Source organism: Sebastes fasciatus, chromosome 4, assembly GCF_043250625.1.
Source record: "Sebastes fasciatus isolate fSebFas1 chromosome 4, fSebFas1.pri, whole genome shotgun sequence".
NCBI lineage: Eukaryota > Metazoa > Chordata > Actinopteri > Perciformes > Sebastidae > Sebastes > Sebastes fasciatus.
Window position 1 is genome coordinate 12,120,691 of NC_133798.1, and position 25,289 is coordinate 12,145,979.

At 40.3% G+C, this 25,289-nt stretch overlaps 7 protein-coding genes and 1 pseudogene across 7 annotated transcripts; 4 read left to right on the plus strand and 4 right to left on the minus strand.

Moving 5' to 3' along the window:
- Positions 1-1,063: 1,063 nt before the first annotated feature.
- On the plus strand, positions 1,064-2,252 carry LOC141765765 (histone H4). The gene has a single exon (XM_074631990.1). It carries the CDS (start codon positions 1,108-1,110, stop codon positions 1,417-1,419), a length of 312 nt encoding a protein of 103 aa, XP_074488091.1. The 5' UTR covers positions 1,064-1,107; the 3' UTR covers positions 1,420-2,252.
- A 2,354-nt stretch (positions 2,253-4,606) lies between these two features.
- Positions 4,607-5,782, minus strand: LOC141765767 (histone H2B 1.2-like). The gene has a single exon (XM_074631993.1). It carries the CDS (start codon positions 5,741-5,743, stop codon positions 5,366-5,368), a length of 378 nt encoding a protein of 125 aa, XP_074488094.1. The 5' UTR covers positions 5,744-5,782; the 3' UTR covers positions 4,607-5,365.
- Positions 5,783-5,977: 195 nt separating this feature from the next.
- On the minus strand, positions 5,978-8,042 carry LOC141765766 (histone H1-like). Its single transcript, XM_074631991.1, has one exon. The coding sequence runs from the start codon at positions 7,626-7,628 to the stop codon at positions 6,993-6,995; it is 636 nt and encodes a 211-aa protein (XP_074488092.1). The 5' UTR covers positions 7,629-8,042; the 3' UTR covers positions 5,978-6,992.
- Positions 8,043-11,660: 3,618 nt separating this feature from the next.
- Positions 11,661-12,126, minus strand: LOC141765781 (histone H4). The gene has a single exon (XM_074632008.1). It carries the CDS (start codon positions 12,018-12,020, stop codon positions 11,709-11,711), a length of 312 nt encoding a protein of 103 aa, XP_074488109.1. The 5' UTR covers positions 12,021-12,126; the 3' UTR covers positions 11,661-11,708.
- Positions 12,127-14,227: 2,101 nt separating this feature from the next.
- On the plus strand, positions 14,228-15,889 carry LOC141765768 (histone H2B 1.2-like). Its single transcript, XM_074631994.1, has one exon. The coding sequence runs from the start codon at positions 14,756-14,758 to the stop codon at positions 15,131-15,133; it is 378 nt and encodes a 125-aa protein (XP_074488095.1). The 5' UTR covers positions 14,228-14,755; the 3' UTR covers positions 15,134-15,889.
- A 1,381-nt stretch (positions 15,890-17,270) lies between these two features.
- On the minus strand, positions 17,271-20,644 carry LOC141766852 (histone H2A-like; annotated as a pseudogene).
- Positions 20,645-21,696: 1,052 nt separating this feature from the next.
- On the plus strand, positions 21,697-23,810 carry LOC141765769 (general transcription factor II-I repeat domain-containing protein 2-like). The gene has a single exon (XM_074631995.1). The coding sequence runs from the start codon at positions 21,896-21,898 to the stop codon at positions 23,702-23,704; it is 1,809 nt and encodes a 602-aa protein (XP_074488096.1). The 5' UTR covers positions 21,697-21,895; the 3' UTR covers positions 23,705-23,810.
- A 678-nt stretch (positions 23,811-24,488) lies between these two features.
- Positions 24,489-24,979, plus strand: LOC141767055 (histone H2B-like). Its single transcript, XM_074634305.1, has one exon. The coding sequence runs from the start codon at positions 24,504-24,506 to the stop codon at positions 24,876-24,878; it is 375 nt and encodes a 124-aa protein (XP_074490406.1). The 5' UTR covers positions 24,489-24,503; the 3' UTR covers positions 24,879-24,979.
- Positions 24,980-25,289: the final 310 nt, after the last annotated feature.

The window sequence follows — 25,289 nt, forward strand, 5'->3', positions numbered from 1 at the left end:
GTTACAAAATATTCAGTTTTTACCGGTATTTTTGCTTGTTACTTCCTTTGAACACTGAAAAATTAACGCAGTTAATGTTCATGTAAAAATTTAAATGTTAATGTAAAAACATTGATTTCACATCCTAATCTCATAAGAAATGAGACATTTCAACTCTTATGTACTTTATTTCACCTCTATTTATTTCTGCTCCGCCTGAAGCTTTCTTTCATGTTTTTTTTATTTATTATTAATTTATTGTATTTTCCCCAGCTTTTTCTTCTTCTTTCGTCTGCTAGTTCATTACTCTCCATCCCAATGTAACCTGGTTTGGAAATTAATTTGTAGTCTGTAATAACAAAAGCCACTCTGTTAACGGTCCTTTTGAAAGCACCTGTTTGACTCTCTTGTGATCCATTAAATGTGAACCAGTTTTCTTTACTTAACCAGACTTTATCAGATATCTGAGGTGGGGCGACTCATGAAGCCACAGTAGAGCTTCCCTGAACACTGGACACCCAGAACAGAAATAAATGTGCCAACATGTCATTTATTGTTGTTGTCAGTGTGACTTGTGGACAAAGGACCTCCCAGTCAGGATGCAGCAGCAGCTCAGGTTCAGCACCCTGGACAGAGACATCTCTCTGTCTGCTTCACTTCATCAACAATAGTCTGATGTCAATAATCTGGAATATATGACTCATTGAAGTCGGCTGACCGGTTTTGTTTTCATGTATTTTGTTTAATTTGAACTCACACAGACATGATAAATAAAGATAAAGAAATACAGTGAAAGAGCTGAGAAAACAAAGGCCCAGAAAAACTAGTACAACAGACAAAATACTATATTAATATCTGATGATTTGTCTACTTAAAGAAACACATCATGATTGTCTTTCAAACGGTTCAGAGACATGAAAGACAGGAGACATGCTGTCCCTGATTCATGCTGTTGTTCAGTAGGTGGCGCTGATGCACCAAAGAGTTTAATCATCAACCTTCATCAGAAGAAGAAGAAGAAGAGAAGCTCCGCCTCTGTCTTCTATCACGTCCTCAGACAGGATTTAAATAGCTGTGAACCAGCTGACCAGAGTTTACTGTTGAGTAGAAAGACATTGATCAGCAACGATGAGTGGAAGAGGCAAAGGAGGAAAAGGACTCGGTAAAGGAGGCGCAAAGCGTCACCGTAAAGTCCTCCGTGATAACATCCAGGGAATCACCAAGCCCGCTATCCGCCGTCTGGCTCGCCGTGGTGGAGTGAAGCGTATCTCCGGTCTGATCTACGAGGAGACCCGCGGTGTGTTGAAGGTGTTCCTGGAGAATGTGATCCGTGATGCCGTCACCTACACCGAGCACGCCAAGAGGAAGACCGTGACCGCCATGGATGTGGTGTATGCTCTGAAGAGACAGGGACGCACTCTGTACGGCTTCGGTGGATAAACACTGTTGCTTTATGAACACTAAAGGCCCTTTTAAGGGCCACCCACTTACTCAACATAAAGAGCTGACCTCCTGTTACAATGTTACAACCAACCTTTACCATTCAAATTATTATAAAAGTAATTATAGTGTCATGTTTTCTGTGTTATTGTTCAACAGGGCAAGCTAAAAAGATGGTATTGTTGAGATAGACTACCTGGAAGAAAAAACACTCATAAGGGAGGCACATTTTTTATTGCCAAATCATTGGGATTTCCAATTTGTATTTGGATTATGTTGGCAGTTTTATTGAGCACAATGACCGAGAGAGATGGAGGAATGTTGCAATACAAGATTGAGCCTGAATTGTTAAGAGTAATCGATAGAGAAACACATAGATATATACAGTAAAAGGGTATAGATTTATATTCCAGATATGTGCAGGATTTAAGATATGTAATAAAAGCTAAAATGCAAGTAAGAATAATATAAACATGCAGCTCATGCTAGTACTTACAAGTTTTCCAGTACTACAATTTTGTTATACCCAGTGATCCAAATCAGATGCTACAGCATTCTATGATATAGGCCTAAAACACCAATTACCAACAACAAGAATAAGACATTAGTATAGGCCTCTGAGTCCAGTGTTTCTTTAAGTTGTAAATACTATAGATGAGAAAAAAACACCAAATGGATACAACTGGGTGAGTATGTTCTTGTATTGCAAGCAGGATGACCATCAATGATGACATGTATAAAAAAAAAAGAAAAATTGCACTAGTTGGCCATTGTCTAACTAGTTGAACAAAAACTCTTACTAGTCACTGTTTTTCAGCAACTAGTGGCACTTTTATCAAACTAGTTCCAACAGAAGCCTTACTAGTGAGACTGTGCACCACACTAGTAGGAACAAAGCCAAACCAGTCAGCTTTGTGACATACTAGTGGACCTCTGGACCCAACTAGTAAAGCTGACAGTCTTGCTAGTTAACTACTAAGCTGCAAGAGCTTTGACATGTTAACTAGTAAAGCACCTCACTAGTTAACTAATGAGCTACAATTGTGTGCACTAGTTAACTAATGAGTGCCTAAATGCTCACTAGTTAACTAGTAAGGGAACAAATGTTCACTAGTTGCACTAGTGAAGGTCTTTTTTTACCTCCTAGTTATTTAGTGCAGGCCAAGAAGGGCCACTAGTTAACTAGTAAGGGCCAACATGTGCACTAGTCACAATAGTTGCACTAAATGTTAATGAGAAGGCGGGGAAGGAGCATACTCCAAAGCTTTCTATTGGCATTCCAGTTAAAAATAAAGAAATACAAACCAATCAGGACTCAGGATTTTGTCATTACCCCTCCTGCCTCATTTGCATGTTGTGCACTAGTTAACATGTTGGCCTGAGGAATTGTAACTAGTTAACTAGTGGCTGCATGTTGCACCTTACATGTTAACTAGTGAGGGTCAAAATGCTCACTAATTAACTAGTTAAAGCCTCTTTGACCTTACTAGTTAACTAGTGAGGCTCAAAAAGTTTACTAGTTAACTAGTAAGGGAAAAAAGGTTCACTAGTTGCACTAGTGAGTTTTTTTTTTACCTTACTAGTTTACTAGTGTACTGATATATTCCTCACTAGTTAACTAGTGGAAGGTATTTTGTCTCACTAGTTGGACTTTGTGCCAAACATATAAAGATTTTGACCAAACATTTTGCTAATTTTTCTTACACATCGAACCTTTTCTTTACCTAGTTGAGCCTTGCTCAGCACTAGTGTGCGACTGTGCCTGACTAGTGATACATTTGTTTAACATGTTGAACTTTTTGTTGCACTAGTCGACATTTTCGTCTTACTAGTTTGACAAAATTTCACTAGTTAACGTGTATGACAGTTGCAGTACTTCACTAGTTAACTAATCACGCGCACATGTCGACTAGTGAGCAGTTTTGTCGAACTAGTAAGACAAAAACGTCAACTAGTGTGCCAAAAATGTCAACGATTAATTTAACTGTTATTCAGACTATACACAGAGTGGTAGAGGTTTTTCAAAGCATTCTTTACTGCTCCTGTTGGAATAAAATCATTGTTGATTATTTAACTGCAAAGTACTAATGTGTTTTTGATACCTTCGCTTTTTTGCATTAAATCATACTGGGATGTTTGCTGAATTGATTGGATGTGGCACAGCCCTACCCAGAAAAGTTTCCACCTGACGCCACTGCTTATCAGTCAACTTTGAAGTTCAGTGGACACTCCTGAAGGCAAAAACCCACTAACTGTTTATTTAGATCAGATAAGATTAGATGGTCATTGGTGTCCCCAAAGAGAAATTCATTTTGCTCAGGCTAGTAAACTAACAGACAATACAATCAATAGAGAATGTGTTTATGTGAATCATAAAATGTTTTTATACCTCCAAATTAAATAAATTCTATAATGAATAAGCAGACGGGACAGGATTTATTTCAAATACATTGAGAATGTACCAGTTTTAAGAGTTGAAGGCAGGCTGGGCAATCTTGGGAAACTAGCAATAACAAAAATGTTTCTAAAATCTTTACTAACCCCGCCTTTAATGTGGTGTATGCTCTGAAGAGACAGGGCATGGGCTCTGTGCAGCTTTATTGGATAAACACATACTGTTGGTTATGGAAACTAAAGGTCCTTTTAAGGGCCACCCATTTCCTCAACATAAAGAGCTGTCTTCCTTTTATAATACTACACATAACATACACACACCACTGTTTACATATAAATCAGAATTAGAATCATATCTTTTTGTGTATGTTAGTGTTCATTAGGAGCATGTTTATATGTCACGCAACAAGAATAGAACAAAAAGATGGCAATGATCATGGGAGGCAAATTTTCTATTGCTCTAAGTTCTGCTAGCGGATTTGATTGTTGGGATTTCCAGTTGGTATGGATTTGGGGTTTCGGTTATAGCAAGTAGGGACACTGGGTTGTGGTGGCAGTTTTATTGAGCACAATGAGAGAGAGATGTTGAATGTTGGTGCTGCAACACAACACTGATTAAAAAAAGGAAATCAGACTGCTCTGTGTGATTTGAAGGAAGTGGAAAATGACTCCCCTTCTCTTTTGTACTGTACAAATCATGATCCATGAAATTATCTGGGGAAAAAAAGAAAAATCTTGACGATTGTTCAATTTCTAATTGTTTAATTTAGCAAAATTTGACTCAAAGCCTGGAAAAGAAGGTAAAACAGATTATTTTATTATATAAGATGCAACTTCATCATTGTATATAGTACGGGTAATGATATGATGCAGTTAACCAGAAATGCTGAAAGCCGTAAAGTTCAGAGCGATTAAAAGAGAAACATACAGAATACTCCATATAAATATAGAATAAACACTAAGGGGTAGATATTAATATACCAGATATGTACAGTATGAGCAGTATTTACAATGTGTAATCAATATGCTAAAATATACATTAAGAAAAATATAAACATATGCAGCTCATACTAGTACTTCCAGTTTTGCAGTAATGTAATTTCATGTATTCAATGATCTGAAGATTTAACAAGAACGAAATAAAAGTATAGGCCCATAAATCCAGTGTTTATTTAAGCTGCAAATGCTATATAAATAGTGCAAAGAAATAAATACCAAAATGGATGATCATGCACAGTAAGTACATCTATTGTATCCAGCATGCATGATATTTTTTAACTGTTGATGACATAAAAATAAAAATCTATGGGACCAAGTTGATAGTGGACAACTAACAGGGACCATATATTACAGCACAAATAAACTGTATACTGCAATAACAGTAAAGTCAGCACCAGAGAACAATTCATATAGTTGCCTAATTGTAGATATTGCACTGTGGTTTCAACATGTTTTTAAAATGTATTTATAAAGCTTTAAGAACAGGAACATGTCTTTAGTTGTAGTGGGTGGCTCTTAAAAGAGCCTTTGTGTTGTTGGTTTAGCAGCAGCTTTACTTGGAGCTGGTGTACTTGGTCACAGCCTTGGTTCCCTCAGACACGGCGTGCTTTGCCAGCTCACCGGGCAGCAGCAGGCGGACAGCGGTCTGGATCTCCCTGGAAGTGATGGTGGAGCGCTTGTTGTAGTTAGCCAGACGGGAGGCCTCACCGGCGATGCGCTCAAAGATGTCGCCCACAAAGGAGTTCATGATGCCCATGGCTTTGGAGGAGATGCCGGTGTCTGGGTGGACCTGCTTCATCACTTTGTACACGTAGATGGCGTAGCTCTCCTTCCTGGACTTTCTCCTCTTCTTGCCGGTCTTGCTGGCGGTCTTGGTGACGGCTTTCTTTGAGCCCTTCTTGGGCGCTTTGACGGAGGCGGCTTCCGGCATGATTCGTAGTTCAGTTTTCTCTTGAGTCCACTGATAGAATCCTGAGCAGAGAGTCTGTATTTATATCCACTCGATGCAGAACCGACTGTGCTGTTGCTCGCACCTGATTGGTTGTTTCCTGACCGGGACTGCGCATGCGCCACATTCAACAACATCACTTCACAAGATGATAGTTTAGAGTTTAGTTGACGGAAGTTTTTGGTTTTTGGTTTTTGGTTTTTGCTGACCAGTAGTGAGAAGAGTACTTTAGATCTTGTAGCCTTCTCAAATAAAAGTAGCAAAACCACAGTATAGAAGTTCTCTCTTACAAGTAAAAGTCCTGCAGTAAACATGTTACTTAAGTAAAAGTACAAAAGTATTGGCATCAAAATAAAGGCCTACAGAAAGTGCCAAAAGTAGAAGTAGCTACTGATTACGATGAATGGCCCATTTCAGGATGCGATGGCACTGGTTTGAAATGGTGGAGTTTACATTATTTCTCATTTGTTACACATACTAAATGTTTATAATAATATTAAATATAAGTAATACATTTGTAGTAGCAGGAATGTCAACAGTCAGTGTACACAAGCAGCCGGAACAGCAAAGGAACATTTAAGTGCCTCCCTATTTATTATTTCAGCAAATCACTTTTTGATTGCAGCGATCACTTTCACAAAACATTGTAGTTATTATTTCTATATTATGTGCCTGTTATTATGATTGCTCTCATTAGTATACTATAGATAAATTGCCTGACATAAATGGTTTTATACATTATTTAGTGCTATTCTTTACTGGCTCCTTAGCTTTAGTGTTAACCTTCAGATGTGGAGATTTGTAGTGCATTGGTCATGTTGTGCTGCCCACATTCAACCGGGTTTGAAACATTGTGATATTTATGTTATTAAAAAAAGGGAAATGTGAAGACAGCAAATAATTGCATATTATATTATCCCCTCACACAGCTACAAAGCTCAATAATGTGTAACACAGGAAACACTTTTAAGATCAGATGGCTGTCCTGTGAGGTCTATTTATTTTTCATACTATTTGTAGGTTTCATCTGGCCCAAGTTTTTTTAATCATTGTAATAAATAAGTGAAAAGCCCTTGTTTATTTCTCCTCCTAGCTCCAAATATAATATTACGTTTATGTCTGCAGTTAATGTCAACAGTAAGAATTAACAGGTAATCGCTCTTTAAGGATGATGTGGGTGGCTCTTAAAAGAGCCTTTTTTATCGGAGTGTTTGTTCAGACAGAGAACAGCTCACTTCTTCTTGGGTGCTGCTTTCTTGGCTTTGGGTTTGGCAACCTTCTTAGCGGGAGCTTTCTTGACTGCAGGGGCCTTTTTGACCACCTTCTTGGGACTCTTGGTCACCTTGGGAGCCTTAGTCGCCTTCTTGGGGCTCTTGGCTGGTTTCTTGGGGCTCTTGGCTGCTTTCTTGGGGCTCTTGACAGCTTTCTTGGCCGCTGCGGGTTTCTTCGCCTTCTTCGGGGATTTCTTCGCGGCTACCGGCTTCTTCACCGTCTTGGGCTTTTTAGCCGCTGCGGGTTTCTTGGCTTTAGGAGCGGCTTTCTTGGCTGGCTTCGGCTTCTCTGCAGCCTGCTTGCTGATCTTGAAGGAGCCGGAGGCCCCGGTCCCCTTGAGCTGGACCAGAGTCCCATTAGCCACCAGGGTCTTGATGTTGGTCTTGACGCGGGCCTTGTTCTTGTCCACATCGTAGCCTCCGGCAGCCAGAGCCTTCTTGACGGCGGCCAGAGACACGCCGCTCCGCTCCTTGGATGCGGCCACAGCTTTAACGATGAGGTCTCTGACGCTGGGGCCAGTCTTCTTCGGTTTGGAGACCTTCTTCTTGGCTGCTTTGGCCGCCGGGGCGGCTTGAACTGGAGCTACTTCTGCCATTTCCTCCTGAAGTTTAGTTCCTCTTCACGACAACACGAGAGTGAGACTGGACTGTTGAAGAGCTCGGAGCAGGGGGCTGCACTTAAACACACCATGAGAACCGTGGAGACTCAACCCAGCCCGTGGCTCCTCTGAGCATCTGAAAGCCGTGCCACTTGTGTTTTCTCTTCACTGATAAAACACTCAAAACATCATGTGGGAGAAGTGCTGAGGGCTGGCAGTGAAGGGAGTCGATAGCGGACTTGTCTCTCTTCATATTCAGGTCATGTAGAGCTCTGATGCTCTCTGCATTTTATTTTTGGAGCCGCCAAACCTCACCTATCACCGCCGTGGCCAGCACTGCTCAGCGGCTTTTCTCACTCATTTCTCTCCTAAAATGATTTGAAATGCATCAGAGCTCCATCAAAAGACGTTTTCCAACTGGCCCACATGTTTGTTCAGGCACTCAATGTTAAAACAACAATCTGCTGTTGATGAGTGATTAATAAAGTGAAGTTATTGAGGGAGCAGCAAACACACTGATGATGGTCGAGGCTTTAGCCAGACTTCCTATCAGAGCTGCTCGCTGTGACTGTGAACATGTCCTCTGCTGAGGACTGATTTTAATATAAATAGTTAATAGTTTATATTAATGAAAACTAATCTACAAAATAAATGTCGCCTGTCTGGGATAGTAGTAAGTGGATTTAAATATTACAGTAACACAGTTTCACTGATACATACTGTATATGGGCCTTTCTACCGAATTGGTGCAAAGTCAGAGTTGTAAACATTTTGAAATTTGTATCTTTACTTCCCAAAACTTCATATATATATATATATATATTGACTATATCTAGGGTACCAATATCTAATGAAAGATCAGTAAATTTTGGTATTGTATTTTCAGACTGGATTGGAATGTTTTTCCTCCCCCTAAATTTCTCACTACCGAAACATAGTAATACACTATCATAAAAAAGTTCTATATTACCCTAACCTTAAGATTGTGTTTCCATCCCTCCTCTAAAGAATATTTTTACATGTTTTTCTAGAAAATTACAATATTAACAATTTTTTATGTTCAATTCATAAGATTCTTCAAAATCTAAATGCAATCTTTCTTTGTAAAATGCACAACGCTGATCATATTGATTTCAGCGTGAAGGTTTGATTAAATTGAACATACATTTAACCAATCAGTATCATAACATTTCAGTTGATAACTCAATATACCTTATTTTTTACAAAATACACACTGTTTCGGTAGTGACTGCACTGTTTTGGAAGACCACAGTGTTTTGTTTGCAAGGTTATATCATATTCCCTCAACCTTATTGCTTAATAATAACTTTTAACATCCCTTATGCCTTGGAAATATTACAAACACGAATGTTTTATGAGCAATAGAATGCAATTTATTATTGAAGACAGAACAACTGTGGTCCAATTGTATCCAATGGTGCATAAGTTTATTTTTTAAAAAGAAGGGTTGTAGCAACTCATAACGTAATAACTGCGCATAATGTATTAATTTAAATGTAATAAAAGCTCATAATGTAATAATCAGCACATAATGTAATAAAACCTTGAACGCACAATGTAATAACAGTTTTGTTAATAATGTAATAAGTTATTACATTATTTATTAAGTTATTACATTGTAAACTTAGCAAAAAAAAAGGTGAAAAATGTAATAAACTCAGCGCATTATGCAATCATTTTAAAAAAAAGAGTACTCTCCTTGTCTTCTTAAAGCACAGGAACCCTCTAGTTTTACATGACACCAGTGGAGGAGTTAATTTAAAGCAACTGGACTTTGTCTGTTTAGTCAAGAGGACATTTTCATCAATCTGTTCCATATTGATGAAGCCTCTTGGATGTGAGACTACAAGATATCCAGTGATCTGGACCAATGAGAACCTTTACAGAGATGATGCTGAGTTTAACATACATGTGATTCTCAGCATGCGAAATAACTGTTCCACACATAATTATTCCAGTTACTGTAATTGTTAGCTTATCCAAGCAACAAATCATTTTAGGAAACAATCCTCAATGCAGTCCCTCAGACTGGACTCGATGCAGTCCCTCAGACTGCTCAGTGCAGCCCCTCAGACTGGCCTCAGTGCAGTCCCAAAGACTGGCCTCAGTGCAGCCCCTCAGACTGGCCTCAATGTAGTCCCTCAGACTGGCCTCAGTGCAGTCTCTCAGACTGCTCAGTGCAGTCCCTCAGACTGGCCTCAATGTAGTCCCTCAGACTGGCCTCAATGCTGTATCTCATGCTAGCTTCACTGCAGTCCTTTAGACTGGCCTCAATGCCGCCCCAGATCCTGATACTGTCCTTTATGTTGGCCCTTGTACAGGCCCTAGTATCAATACCCCTCATGCTGACCCTGACACTGTCTCAGTTGCTAGCCCTAACTCACCTTTAAATATACTGTCAACCATTATTGAGTTATGTCTCTCTGTTGACATGTCAATGCTGGGCACTTTCAATAGAGTTTAAGATTGTTCAGAGAGCTTTCCGTGTCATTTTCGCCACAAATATATATTCAGGATTCTTTAGCTGATAATTTGCAGCTTGAAAAAGACCAAAACTGCTGCATTAGCATTATGAGGCAGTACAAAGTAGCTGGACGCAGTAGTGGCCTTTCCTTGCACATCAAGCAGCTTTTTGGCAAAGATACCCGATGGATGAGGGCATGGACTGTGGTTCGACACATATCCTTTGGATGGCTCAAAATAAACATTAAGCTTTTTTCCCCCCTATTTTCATTGTGTTTCTCTATACCGTAAAGGTTTTGAAACATGGTTTTGAACCTAGAATTCCTGGTTGCAACATTTTGTGTGTTGTTCTTGCACAGATGTAATGATATTTTTTCACTTTACCTAAAGGAGCAGTGTGTAGCATTTAGGGGGATCTTTTGACAGAAATGATGTATAATATTAATAAGTATGTTTTTTCTTTAATGCTATTTGATATAATCTTGGATTTCTACAACCAATGATGATTTCAACAGCTGCTCCACAGCTGACTGCCAGTGTCGATAGTCCGGCCTGATCTCCTCTGCGCCCTGGAGGTGGGGAACGAGATGGTGAGACAGTGTTGATGAGATACTGAGCGGAATTTGATTTGAGTTGGCTCATATCTTTTACATTTGTACGGTGCGTATTGAATAGTTATGGCTCACTTGCACAAATAATACTGCTGGTTTAAATGTTTATGATAAAGTGGATATAAGTATGAAGTGAAGTTAAATGTGTGAGAGACATCATTATATGTATAATGATGTCTCTCACATTTAATGTCTATAGTTTGGCTCCAATTCACCATCTGCGTCGCCAGTTTCCCCTGCCTCCATAATGGCGTACGCATGGGTCAAAGTTTCCGTACAGGTGCGCACATTCTCCTGTCAAGTTTGTTTTTATAGTTAACTGTTGCGTGGGAAGTGGCGTATGAAAAAATTCGGGCTCTGTTTTGTGCATACGCAACGGTTATAAATGAGACTCCTGGATCATCAAGCACCAATCACATCAATTTAATGAAGAAAAAGGAAAAAGACAAAACTGCTGTTTTCAGCCACAAAGCAACACATGTTAAACATGAGTCAAATATTACAGTAAACATTAATAAAATCAGCGCATTGAACAAAGCAAGAGTGTATTTGGCAGCAGGGACAACCTCTCAGTCTGTGTTGACACATTCCTCCAGCTCTCTCTCTTATTGTGCTAAATAACTGCCACCGATATTCCTACTAGTGTCCTTCACTAAAAGCCTAACTGGAAATCCAAAAAAGGTAAAATCTTTAAAGAAATTGATTTTTTTTAGTACCTCCATTTGTTTGTATTACAGGTAATTTTCTGGCAATCTACCTCTTGTTTTTAGATCAATGTGTCCATCTTTAGTTCTTTTTCTTGTCGTTTCTCAAATGTGATAATTTATTTATGATAAATACCAGAAATGAGCACCTTACAAGGCTGATTTAGATGTTAACAATTGATAATCTATGGTATATTAATAGGATTTCAGCTCTTTATGTTGAGTAAGTGGGTGGCCCTTAAAAGGGCCTTTAGTGTTCATAAAGCAACAGAGTGTGTTTATCCACCGAAGCCGTACAGAGTGCGTCCCTGTCTCTTCAGAGCATACACCACATCCATGGCGGTCACGGTCTTCCTCTTGGCGTGCTCGGTGTAGGTGACGGCATCACGGATCACATTCTCCAGGAACACCTTCAACACACCGCGGGTCTCCTCGTAGATCAGACCGGAGATACGCTTCACTCCACCACGGCGAGCCAGACGGCGGATAGCGGGCTTGGTGATTCCCTGGATGTTATCACGGAGGACTTTACGGTGACGCTTTGCGCCTCCTTTACCGAGTCCTTTTCCTCCTTTGCCTCTTCCACTCATCGTTGCTGATCAATGTCTTTCTACTCAACAGTAAACTCTGGTCTGCTGCTTCACAGCTATTTAAATCCTGTCTGAGGACGTGATAGAAGACAGAGGCGGAGCTCTTCTTCTTCTTCTTCTGATGAAGGTTGATGATTAAACTCTTTGGTGCATCAGCGCCACCTACTGAACAACAGCATGAATCAGGGACAGCATGTCTCCTGTCTTTCATGTCTCTGTACCGTTTGAAGGACAATCATGATGTGATTCCTTAAGTAGACAAATCATCAGATATTAATATAGTATTTTGTCTGTTGTACTAGTTTTTCTGGGCCTTTATTTTCTCAGCTCTTTCACTGTATTTCTTTATCTTTATTTATCATGTCTGTGTGAGTTCAAATTAAACAAAATATATGAAAACAAAACCGGTCAGCCGACTTTAATGAGTCATATATTCCAGATTATTGACATCAGACTATTGTTGATGAAGTGACACAGACAGAGAGATGTCTCTGTCCAGGGTGCTGAACCTGAGCTGCTGCTGCATCCTGACTGGGAGGTCCTTTGTCCACAAGTCACACTGACAACAACAATAAATGACATGTTGGCACATTTATTTCTGTTCTGGGTGTCCAGTGTTCAGGGAAGCTCTACTGTGGCTTCATGAGTCGCCCCACCTCAGATATATGATAAAGTCTGGTTAAGTAAGGAAAACTGGTTCACATTTAATGGATCACAAGAGAGTCAAACACGTGCTTTTAAAAGGACCGTTAACAGAGTGGCTTTTGTTATTACAGACTACAAATTAATTTCCAAACCAGGTTACATTGGGATGGAGAGTAATGAACTAGCAGACGAAAGAAGAAGAAAAAGCTGGGGAAAATACAATAAATTAATAATAAATAATCAAAACATGAAAGAAAGCTTCAGGCGGAGCAGAAATAAATAGAGGTGAAATAAAGTACATAAGAGTTGAAATGTCTCATTTCTTATGAGATTAGGATGTGAAATCAATGTTTTTACATTAACATTTACATTTTTACATGAACATTACCTGCGTTCATTTTTCAGTGTTCAAAGGAAGTAACAAGCAAAAATACAGGTAAAAACAGAATATTTTGTAACCAGACTGAGATATGGACACATATGTTGGATGATTTTGGTCCTGAGATCTAATGTCATATTGTTTAAGCTTCTATTAAACCACTATCTACAACTTTTACCAATGAAAACCAAAAAAGAACAGTTCCAAGCAAGTCAAGCCCTAGCATTAACAAGCAGTATGTAGACACTTAATATAATATTAGAATGCAGTTTAGTGTAGTTGCAAGAAGCTATGAGGACATTTAAAGGCTTATTAATGTCTTTAACAACTATAATATAAAATATCAAATGGTTTAGTAAGTATTGAAGATACATTTAAAAAAAACAGCAGCCATTCACTATCTTTCTTGAGGCTAGAGTTTTTAAAGCATACTTAATTCATAACTCATTACATTACATTTATTATTTATTTTTGTTGTTTATTAACTTTAGGATGACTCAACATAATCGATAATATATCCCTTTTGTTTTCATTTGCTTCTTAGGTAATACTGAGGTTTTGAAATGTAGCCTACATTTTTTCTAGACAGAAAAATAGAAAATTTATTTTTAAGATATTATTGATGTGTCATCATTGGTGGTAAGACGTGTGTTGACAGTAGAGGAATGAGCCCTTCAGTGAAGAGTGAGGTGGCTCTTAAAAGAGCCGTTGTGGTTTGTGGAACAGCAGCAGACAGTTTAAGCTCGCTCTCCGCGGATGCAACGGGCCAGCTGGATGTCTTTGGGCATGATGGTGACCCTCTTGGCGTGGATGGCGCACAGGTTGGTATCCTCGAACAGGCCAACCAGGTAAGCCTAACTGGACTCCTGCAGAGCCATGACAGCGGAGCTATGGAAGCGCAGGTCGGCTCTTTTAAGAGCCATCCACATCATCCTTAAAGAGTGATTACCTGTTAATTGTTGCTGTTGACAATAACTGCAGACATAAACATAATATTATATTTGGAACTAGGAGGAGAAATAAACAAAGGCTTTTCACTTATTTATTACAATGTTTAAAAAATACTTGAAAAGTGATCGCTGAAATCGAAAAGTGATTTGCTGAAATAATAAATAGGGAGGCACTTAAATGTTCCATTGCTGGTCCGGCTGCTTGTGTACACTGACTGTTGACATTCCTGCTACTACAAATGTATTAATTATATTTAATATTATTATAAACATTTATTATGTGTAACAAATGAAAAATAATGTAAACTCTTGTAAACACCATTTCAAACCAGTGCCATCGGATCCTGAAATGGGCCATTCTGCATAATTAGTAGCTACTTCTACTTTTGGCACTTTCTGTAGGCCTTTATTTTGATGCCAATACTTTTGTACTTTTACTTAAGTAACATTTTTACTGCAGGACTTTTACTTGTAAGAGAGAACTTCTATACTGTTGTTTTGCTACTTTTATTTGACAAGGCTACAAGATCTAAAGTACTCTTCTCACTACTGGTCAGCACCAAAAACTTCCATCAACTAAACTCTAAACTATCATCTTGTGAAGTGATGTTGTTGAATGTGGCGCATGCGCAGTACCGGTCAGGAATAAACCAAGCAGGTGCGAGCAACAGCACAGTCAGCTCTGCATCGAGTGGATATAAATACAGACTCTCTGCTCAGGATTTTATCAGTGGACTCAAGAGAAAACTGAACTACGAATCATGCCGGAAGCCGCCTCCGTCAAAGCGCCCAAGAAGGGCTCAAAGAAAGCCGTCACCAAGACTGCAAGCAAGACCGGCAAGAAGAGGAGAAAGTCCAGGAAGGAGAGCTACGCCATCTACGTGTACAAGGTGATGAAGCAGGTCCACCCAGACACCGGCATCTCCTCCAAAGCCATGGGCATCATGAACTCCTTTGTGGGCGACATCTTTGAGCGCATCGCCGGTGAGGCCTCCCGTCTGGCTCACTACAACAAGCGCTCCACCATCACTTCCAGGGAGATCCAGACCGCTGTCCGCCTGCTGCTGCCCGGTGAGCTGGCAAAGCACGCCGTGTCTGAGGGAACCAAGGCTGTGACCAAATACACCAGCTCCAAGTAAAGCTGCTGCTAAACCAACAACACAAAGGCTCTTTTAAGAGCCACCCACTACAACTAAAGACATGTTCCTGTCCTTAAAGTTTTATCAATACATTTTAAAAACATGTTGAACCACAGTGCAATATCCACAATTAAGCAATATATGAATTGTTCTCTGGTGCTGACTTTACTGTTATTGCAGTATACAGTTTATTTGTGCTGTAATATATGGTCCCTGTTAGTTGTCCACTATCAACTTGATCCCATAGATTTTTATTTTTATGTCATCAACAGTTAAAAAATATCATGCATGCTGGATACAATAGATGTACTTACTGTGCATGATCATCCATTTTGGTATTTATTTCTTTGCACTATTTATATAGCATCTGCAACTTAAAGAAACACTGGACTTATGGGCCTATACTTTTATTTCATTCTTGTTAAATCTTCAGATCATTGAATACATGAAATTACATTACTGCAAAACTGGAAGTACTAGTATGAGCTGCATATGTTTATATTTTTCTTACTGTACATTTTAGCATATTGATTACACATTGTAAATACTGCTCATACTGTACATATCTGGTATATTAATATCTACCCCTTAGTGTTTATTCTATATTTATATGGAGTATTCTGTATGTTTCTCTTTTAATCGCTCTGAACTTTACAGCTTTCAGCATTTCTGGTTAACTGCATCATATCATTACCCGTACTATATACAATGATGAAGTTGCATCTAATAAAATAAAATAATCTGTTTTACCTTCTTTTCCAGGCTTTGAGTCAAATTTTGCTAAATTAAACAATTAGAAATTGAACAATCGTCAAGATTTTTCTTTTTTTCCCCAGATAATTTCATGGATAATTAACTCCTTAAATAATCATGATTTGTACCGTACAAAAGAGAAGGGGAGTCATTTTCCACTTCATTCAAATCACACAGAGCGGTCTGGGTATCATCGGATAATCCGTAATTCCTATTGAATTCAAAAATGGAAAAAACGTTTTTTCATTTTTTAATTCAAAAGGAATAACGGATTATCCGATGATACCCAGACCCGATTTCCTTTTTTAAATCAGTGTTGGGTTGCAGCATCAACATTCAACATCTCTCTCTCATTGTGCTCAATAAAACTGTCACCACAACCCAGTGTCCCTACTTGTTATAACCGAAACCCCAAATCCATACCAACTGGAAATCCCAACAATCAAATCCGCTAACAGAATTTAGAGCAATAGAAAATTTGCCTCCCATGATCAACGTTGCCATCTTTTTGTTATATTCTTGTCGCGTTACATATAAACATGCTCCTAATGAACACGAACATACACAAAAAGATATGATTCTAATTCTGATTTATATGTAAACTGTGGTGTGTGTATGTTATGTGTAGTATTATAAAAGGAAGACAGCTCTTGATGTTGAGGAAATGGGTGGCCCTTAAAAGGACCTTTAGTTTCCATAACCAACAGTATGTGTTTATCCAATAAAGCTGCACAGAGCCCATGCCCTGTCTCTTCAGAGCATACAGCACATTAAAGGCGGGGTTGCTAAAGATTTTAGAAACATTTTTGTTATTGCTATTTTCCCAAGATTGCCCAGCCTGCCTTCAACTCTTAAAACTGGTACATTGTCAATGTATTTGAAATAAATCCTGTCCCCTCTGCTTATTCATTATAGAATATATTTCATTTGGAGGTATAAAAACATTTGATGATTCACATAAACACATTCTCTATTGATTGTATTGTCTGTTAGTTTACTAGCCTGAGCAAAATGAATTTCTCTTTGGGGACACCAATGACCATCTAATCTTATCTGATCTAAATAAACAGTTAGTGGGTTTTTGCCTTCAGGAGCGTCCACTGAACTTCAAAGTTGACTGATAAGCAGTGGCGTTAGGTGGAAACTTTTCTGGGTAGGGCTGTGCCACATCCAATCAATTCAGCAAACATCACAGTATGATTTAATGCAAAAAAGCGAAGGTAACAAAAACACATTACTACTTTGCAGTTTAATAATCAACAATGATTTCATTCCAACAGGAACAGTAAAGAATGCTTTGAAAAACCTCTACCACTCTGTTTATAGTCTGAATAACAGTTAAATGAATCGTTGACATTTTCGGCACACTAGTTGATGTTTTTGTCTTACTAGTTCGACAAAACTTCTCACTAGTCGACATGTGCGCGTGATTAGTTTACTAGTGAAGTACTGCAACTGTCATACATGTTAAGTAGTGAAATTTTATCACATCACTATTTAACTAGTCAAGCACACATGTTAAACTAGTAAGACGGAAATGTCGACTAGTGCAACAAAAAGTTTAAAATGTTAAACAAATGTATCACTAGTCACGCACAGTCGCACACTAGTGCTGAGCAAGGCTCAACTAGGTAAAGAAAAGGTTCGACGTGTAAGAAAAATTTGCAACATGTTTGGTCAAAGTCTTTACATGTTTGGCACAAAGTCCAACTAGTGAGACAAAATGCCTTCCACTAGTTAACTAGGAATATATCAGTGCACTAGTAAACTAGTAAGGTAAAAAAAAATACCCTCACTAGTGCAACTAGTGGACCTTTTTTCCCTTACTAGTTAACTAATAAATATTTTGAGCCTCACTAGTTAACTAGTAAGGTCAAAAAGACTTTAACTAGTTAATTAGTGAGTATTTTGACCCTCACTAGTTAACATGTAAGGTGCAACATGCAGCCACTAGTTAACTAGTTACAATTCCTCAGACCAACATGTTAACTAGTGCACAACATGTAAATGAGGCAGGAGGGGTAATGACAAAATCCTGAGTCCTGATTGCCAATGCCAATAGAAAGCTTTGGAGTATGCTCCTTCCCCACCTCCTCATTAACATTTAGTGCAACTAGTGTGACTAGTGCACATGTTGGCCCTTACTAGTTAACTAGTGGCTCTTCTTGGCCTGCACTAATTAACTAGTAAGGTAAAAAAGACCTTCACTAGTGCCACTAGTGAACATTTGTTCCCTTACTAGTTAACTAGTAAACATTTTGAGCCACACTAGTTAACAAGTAAGATCAAAATGCTTTAACTAGTTAACTAGTGAGCATTTAGGCCCTCACTAGTTAACTAGTGAGGTGCTTTACTAGTTAACATGTCAAAGCTCTTGCAGCTTACTAGTTAACTAGCTATACTGTCAGCCTTACTAGTTGGGTCTGGAGGTCCACTAGTACGTCACAAAGCTGACTAATTTGGCTTTGTTCCTACTAGTGTGGTGCAGTCTCACTAGTAAGGCTTCCGTTGGAACTAGTTTGATAAAAGTGCCACAAGTTGCTGAAAAACAGTGACTAGTAAGAGTTTTTGTTCAACTAGTTAGACAAAATGGCCAACTAGTGCAATCAAATGTCCAACTAGTGCTTACAACGATCGAGCTAGTGGAAGACACGGACGTCTGATATCAAGGATATGGAATAAATGCTCAAACGGCCAACCATATAGTGGTGGTAGTAGTAGTGGTGGTGGTGGTAGCCCTCTAGTTATGTTAAATGTCACCATCATGCCCAAGTAACCTAGACATCTCACGTGGTGTTTAGCTCAGCCTCTGGAATAACTATTGGGGTCAGCCTGATAACCATACTTAACTCCTCTGCATAACTTTTGGGTTTTATGAATACACGAGCAACGACCAATTAAATGTTGATTTTAAAAGCATTTCATGTGTCATCGGTGCATTAAAGACATGAGGACCAGAGCTCTTTATCTTTGGAGTGTTTGGCTCTTAAAAGAGCCTTTTGGGGGCTGGTTTTCAGCAGTCAGCGAGTCTCCAGCTTTACTTGGACTTGGCGGCCTTTTCGGTCTTCTTGGGCAGCAGAACAGCTTGGATGTTGGGCAGCACGCCGCCCTGAGCGATGGTCACTCCGCCCAGCAGCTTGTTGAGCTCCTCGTCGTTGCGGACAAGCCAGCTGCAGATGACGGGGGATGATACGGGTCTTCTTGTTGTCGCGGGCAGCGTTTCCAGCCAACTCCAGGATCTCAGCGGTCAGGTACTCCAGCACAGCCGCCAAGTAGACGGGGGCGCCGGCACCCACACGCTGCGCATAGTTTCCTTTACACAGATGCCTGTGAACACGACCGACTGGGAACTGGGAACCTCTGCTCTCTCCGCCCGCAGCCGGAGAGAGCAGAGGAGACACCGGCACCCGGTCGGTAACGAGAAGACAACGTAACTCTCTGAAGAGCTTCGTCACTTCACAAGACACGGTCTCTGTTGGTCTGAAGGAGCTGCAGCATTTATTTCTGCACAAACGTCCCCTGTGCATTCACTAGATATTCTCAGAGCTAAACTAACTCTTCTGCAGTGTGTAGTGAGCGCGCGTTCACGTCTATAGGTGGAGGACGCGCGCGCTGTCTGAGTGAAGGAGAGCAGGCAGCGGAGACGAGGCTCCGGCCACACGCGAGCGCACATATGCGAACGCGCATGTGTGCCGACCCGCTACATTTATATGCTTAAAAAGTTACAAACAGTCCCTTTAATGGGTTATTTAATATAATTTTGCCTTAAAAGCAAATGAAAGCATGATGGGAAAATTATTTTTTCCATTTCAGACGTCATTTTACTTTATAAATAATCCCAGAAAAATAAACTGAATATAAAACTGTGTGATAAATGGACATGTAGGTCTGAAGGGAAATGAGACACTGGACCTGTTAGCACAACAAGTTCTACAGAGAGATGTAATAGTTTGTAAAGTAAAAAAACAAAATTACAAAAATATTCAACATTACAACCATAGGTAGGTCAGTAGAAAAAGGTCCCTTTCAACAGCATTTACATGAATAACACTTAAGATAATAGGAAAGTGTTCAACTGGTTTATGTGACCATCGTTAGGTTGAGGAGCCTGTAGGGCATGCAATCATAGATCATAATGATTTTAATTTCATATACTTTATGTTGTATGAGTGCGTTGAGTGAGGGGGTTACAACTTATATTCTATTGTGCAACCCTGTCTTGTTAAATAACAAATTAATAAAATGTGTAACAGACACCCGTCCTTGTGGTGGAATATCTGATACTCAGGTCAACTCAGTAGGAAGGAAGAGGCCCTGGAGCTGTTGTGTCTTACACAGAAGGTTTATTGAAACTTGATCAAGGAGCAATTGTCGGAACTCCACCATTGAGGTGCTATCTGCATGAAGGCCTCACAACTCTGCCCTTCCTCCCTGGTGCTCAATGTTTTAACCTTATCATGTTTTGACTTACTCGGTTCCTCTGGCATCTCTGACCCTGGTTTCCCCAGCGACTGGCTCTGTGGTCCCCACTACAGACTCAGCTGTACAGATAACGGCTGCTCCCCTAGACAGGACCCAATCCAATAATGTCAACAGAGGGACACTCTGAGAAACACTCTGACCTCCCGACCAAGGAGAGAGGAATTAATAGAAAATTCAGTCCCAGTCCTCACTTCAGCTGAACCGGGCAGAGCAAAGCAAAATCTGTCACAAAACCATATGACATAAATAAATCAGACATTTACCTTCAGCTGACATTAGGACTGTTGTCTCATGTGGTGTGTTAGGAGATCTGTGCTGACAGGAGATATGAGCTGAAGCTTTCTCAGGGACTCTGTCAAAAATACAGAAGTTAACATATTACAGGATCATTTATTTAGTTAGCAACACCAAAAACACAAAGCTAATGGTACACCTAGTATTTTTACTTACCTTTGTGTCTAAAGTTAACCCAACGTTATTGTAACATCAATACAATTTGATTGCGTTTAATTTGTGTAACGTTAGCTGTTAGTTAATCTCCATATTACGTTAGCGCACCTAAAGTAACTTAAGAGAGCGTTGAATAAATAAAATTAAGCTAAATATTGTTCAGGGTCAACGTTTCTGTTCCAAAACCCAAGACAGCCATCAGTTTTATTGTTTGCAATATTAGGCACATCATCTTTAATACATACAATTCGTACATATCATGTTTTAAATACAATATTATGTTAGATATGAACATCAACAAGCTAACATTAGCTTATATTGATTAGCTAACAAAAACGAACGTTAGCTAGGTTTTATATGATGTTACAGAAGCTAACGTTTTGTAAAGATGTGACGTTGGACAGTTGATAATGTGAAACATGCTTAAAGGACAACATGATGTGAAAGTACTAGTTTATAATAATTACCTAATAATTGATGGAATCCCAACATATCGGAGGACAGGCCGGTGATCCAGGAACCGGAAGCAGTAACGTTAACGTATTTAACAGTTTTTCACCAAAGAAAAGGAGAAAAAAGGTAACGTTAACTTAATGTTACTCCTCGTAGATCATAAACGTTTGAATATAAAACGACTCGTTCAAATGTAGACGTTATATTGCTTTTTATCCAGAAAAACGGCAGCTCCCTCGTTCTATTGTATTTGTTTGCAGGCCAGTCTTGCCCTGTCCAAGATGGCGCCCACGTTGATGTATGTTTCAGGAGTCAATGTGGCGTCTATGTATGTCTATGGTTTAGACCACATATGTCAAACTCAAGGCCTGCGGGCCAAACCCGGCCCGCAGAGGTATTATTTTTGGCCCGCAGGATAATATCTAATTACTATTAGAGCTGGCCCGCCGGTATATTGCACGCACCACTAATACTACAAATCCCACAATGCACTGCCAGTGCGTTGCCTAGTGAGGGCCTGCAAGCGCGAGCCTTCAAGCGCGAGCCCTTGCACTACTCGCTCATCAGCAGCTTTATGGAGCTAGTCAACTGTGGCTAACTTTCAGCTATCCCACTCCCCAAAAAATGGCTAAACGAAAGGTGGACTTTGAAAACAGAGGTTTTCAAGGCAGGTGGGAGGCAGAGTATATGTTCGCGGATATAAAGGGCAAAGCTGTTTGTCTTGTGTGCGGAGACGGTGTGGCTGTAATGAAAGAATACAACGTAAGAAGACACTATGAAGCGAAACACCACGACAGGTACAAGCATCTGGACATGAAACAGAGGTTCCAGAAGGTAGAAGAGTTGAAAAGAAGTCTGGTGTCACAGCAGGCTATGTTCACAAACGCCAAATCACAAAGTGAGGCTGCTGTAAAGGCTAGTTTTATTGTGGCAACAGAGGTCGCTAAATCAGCCCGGCCCTTTACCGAGGGAGAATTTGTCAAAAACTGCATGATGAAAGTTTGCGACGTCGTGTGCCCAGATAAAAGGCAAGCATTTTCAAATGTGAGCCTAAGCAGAAACACCGTTGCTGATCGTGTACGTGAGCTTGCCACCAATCTACAACAACAGCTGGTGGGAAAGGGAAAAGATTTCATCGCATACTCCCTTGCTGTGGATGAGAGCAGCGACACTTCTGATACTGCCCAGCTGTCAATTTTCATCCGTGGAGTGGACTCAAGTCTGTGCGTAACAGAGGAACTTTTGGGATTAAGATCAATGCATGGCACAACTACGGGAAAAGATCTCTTTGAAGAGGTATCCAGATGTGTAAATGAAATGGGGCTGCCTTGGGATAAACTTGTGGGACTGACGACAGATGGAGCGCCCGCGATGTGCGGTCAAAAGAATGGATTGGTGGGCAGGGTCCGGGAGAAGATGCGGGAGGAAAACGGCGCAGGTGAGCTGACAGCTTATCACTGCATCATACACCAGGAATCGTTGTGTGGCAAAGCCTTGAAAATGGAACATGTAATGAGCACCATAACACGAGCAGTTAACTTCATAAGAGCCAGAGGTTTAAATCACCGCCAGTTCAAGTCTTTTCTGGAGGAGTTGGGTTCAGAATATGGTGACTTGCCCTATCACACAGAGGTGCGATGGCTAAGCCAAGGAAAAGTGCTGAAAAGATGTTTCGAGTTGCATGAGGAGATCTGTCAGTTCATGGAAAGCAAAGGGAGAGACACAACAGAGCTCCGGGATAAAAAGTTGCGGTGTGAAGTGGCGTTTCTGTGTGACATCACGAGCCATCTCAATGCGCTCAACCTGCAGCTTCAGGGGCGCGGCCATGTGATCACAGAGATGTACGCTACAGTGAGAGCTTTTAAAACCAAGCTGCGCCTGTGGGAGACGCAGATGCTGCAAGAAAACTTGAGCCATTTTCCGTGCTGCCAAACTATGAAAGAGCAGGTCTCTACCGCCGTGTTCCCAAGTGCACAGTTTGCTGAAAAACTCAGCATACTTGGTGCCGACTTCACACGGCGATTTGCCGACTTTGAAGCCCAAAAAAGCAGGTTTGAATTGCTCAGCAATCCATTTGCAGCTGACGTGGAAAGCGCACCAACCAACCTCCAAATGGAGCTGATTGAACTCCAATGTAGTGACACACTCAAGGCAAAGTATGACTCTGTGGGTGCTGCACAGTTTCCACGTTTCATCCCCGACACAATGCCCCAGCTGCGTACCCAAGCTGCTCAAATGCTCTCTATGTTTGGCAGCACATACCTGTGTGAACAACTGTTCTCCTTGATGAAGATAAACAAAACATCACACAGGAGTCGTCTTACTGATGAACACCTTCACTCAATCCTGAGGATTTCCTCAGCTCAGAGCCTGACCCCAAACATTGATGAACTTGCATCCAAGATGAGATGCCAAGTATCTGGCTTAGACTAGTGTGCATCACAGAGCAGCAAACTGAGCTTTAATGTATGTTTCCTTTTTGCACTTTTTTTCTTGTACCAGAGGGCATGTTTGGTTTTTCTTTGGAGGACATTATTTTTTGGCTGTTGTTGGCCTGTGGAAAAATGTCTTCATTAGAAATTACTCTGGAAAAGCTGCAGATAGAGCCATAAGAAATTAATGCAACAGATTGTTCATTTATTTAATGTTTAATGTTGTTTTTATAGGCAATAACTTAAGCTTTGTTAGTTCCAGGTTCAATATGTGCAATAAGTTAATTTCAATAAGTTTTGCAATAAACATTGAACCAGTTCGGCCCTCGACTTGTACCAATTTTTTTAATTTGGCCCACTGTGTATTTGAGTTTGACACCCCTGTTTTAGACCCACAACTTCCATATAACTAAAATGTATCAATTTGTGAAGTGCTGTTGCTTTTCTTGTCGGTCAATGAATCACTTTTCACACCTCTGTTCCCTTCTGGATTCCTTTAAACCTGCATGTAACTACAGTAATTAAGTCACTCAGACAGTAAATAAATCAGCTCACAGGGACGGTTTGGACTACTTGTTTAGTGCAGTGATTCTCAACCTGATAATTTCAGGCGGTCATTATGGATGTGAAGGAAAAAAAATACAATAACATGTCGCGAGAGCCACTAGCTCAGTTCTGGTCAGGAGACAACCAATCCTGGAGGAGCAACAGCACAGTATGATTTGCATGAGTGGATATAAATTGAAGGGTGTGCGATCCGTGAACTATATCCGACTTCTGTGAAATCCATATTTCTAATCATGCCGGAAACCACAGTCAAAGCGCCCAAGAAGGGCTCAAAGAAAGCCGTCACCAAGACCGCCAGCAAGACCGGCAAGAAGAGGAGAAAGTCCAGGAAGGAGAGCTACGCTATCTACGTGTACAAAGTGATGAAGCAGGTCCACCCAGACACCGGCATCTCCTCCAAAGCCATGGGCATCATGAACTCCTTTGTGGGCGACATCTTTGAGCGCATCGCCGGTGAGGCCTCCCGTCTGGCTAACTACAACAAGCGCTCCACCATCACTTCCAGGGAGATCCAGACCGCTGTCCGCCTGCTGCTGCCCGGTGAGCTGGCAAAGCACGCCGTGTCTGAGGGAACCAAGGCTGTGACCAAGTACACCAGCTCCAAGTAAAGCTGCTGCTAAACCAACAACACAAAGGCTCTTTTAAGAGCCACCCACCACAACTAAAGACATGTTCCTGTTTAATGTGTAATTACCTGTTTTTATCCAATATTGGTACTTCATATTAACAATATACTGCCAGAGTTTTGTTTTTTTGTTTGTTTTTCCAATATGCATTACACTCGAGGGAAATCACAAAACTCCTGGCCATGAAAATACATGTATTAAAAAGGCAAATGAGTAATGTTGCATAAAAATGTTTGTCACTTACTGTGAAAGTAGTCGTGTTACAGAAATATTAATTCACATTCACTCATGAAACCACAGTAGAGTTTCTCTGAACACTGAATCATCAGAACAAAGTGGGTCTTAAAGATAGTCCTCACTGTAGGACGTGTTAAAAGGCAGCTGATGAACACT

Excerpts from the sequence above, each read along its gene's own strand:
- LOC141765765 (XM_074631990.1), top strand. The coding sequence starts at position 1,108 with ATGAGTGGAAGAGGCAAAGGAGGAAAAGGACTCGGTAAAGGAGGCGCA.
- LOC141765767 (XM_074631993.1), bottom strand. The coding sequence starts at position 5,743 with ATGCCGGAAGCCGCCTCCGTCAAAGCGCCCAAGAAGGGCTCAAAGAAA.
- LOC141765766 (XM_074631991.1), bottom strand. The coding sequence starts at position 7,628 with ATGGCAGAAGTAGCTCCAGTTCAAGCCGCCCCGGCGGCCAAAGCAGCC.
- LOC141765781 (XM_074632008.1), bottom strand. The coding sequence starts at position 12,020 with ATGAGTGGAAGAGGCAAAGGAGGAAAAGGACTCGGTAAAGGAGGCGCA.
- LOC141765768 (XM_074631994.1), top strand. The coding sequence starts at position 14,756 with ATGCCGGAAGCCGCCTCCGTCAAAGCGCCCAAGAAGGGCTCAAAGAAA.
- LOC141765769 (XM_074631995.1), top strand. The coding sequence starts at position 21,896 with ATGGCTAAACGAAAGGTGGACTTTGAAAACAGAGGTTTTCAAGGCAGG.
- LOC141767055 (XM_074634305.1), top strand. The coding sequence starts at position 24,504 with ATGCCGGAAACCACAGTCAAAGCGCCCAAGAAGGGCTCAAAGAAAGCC.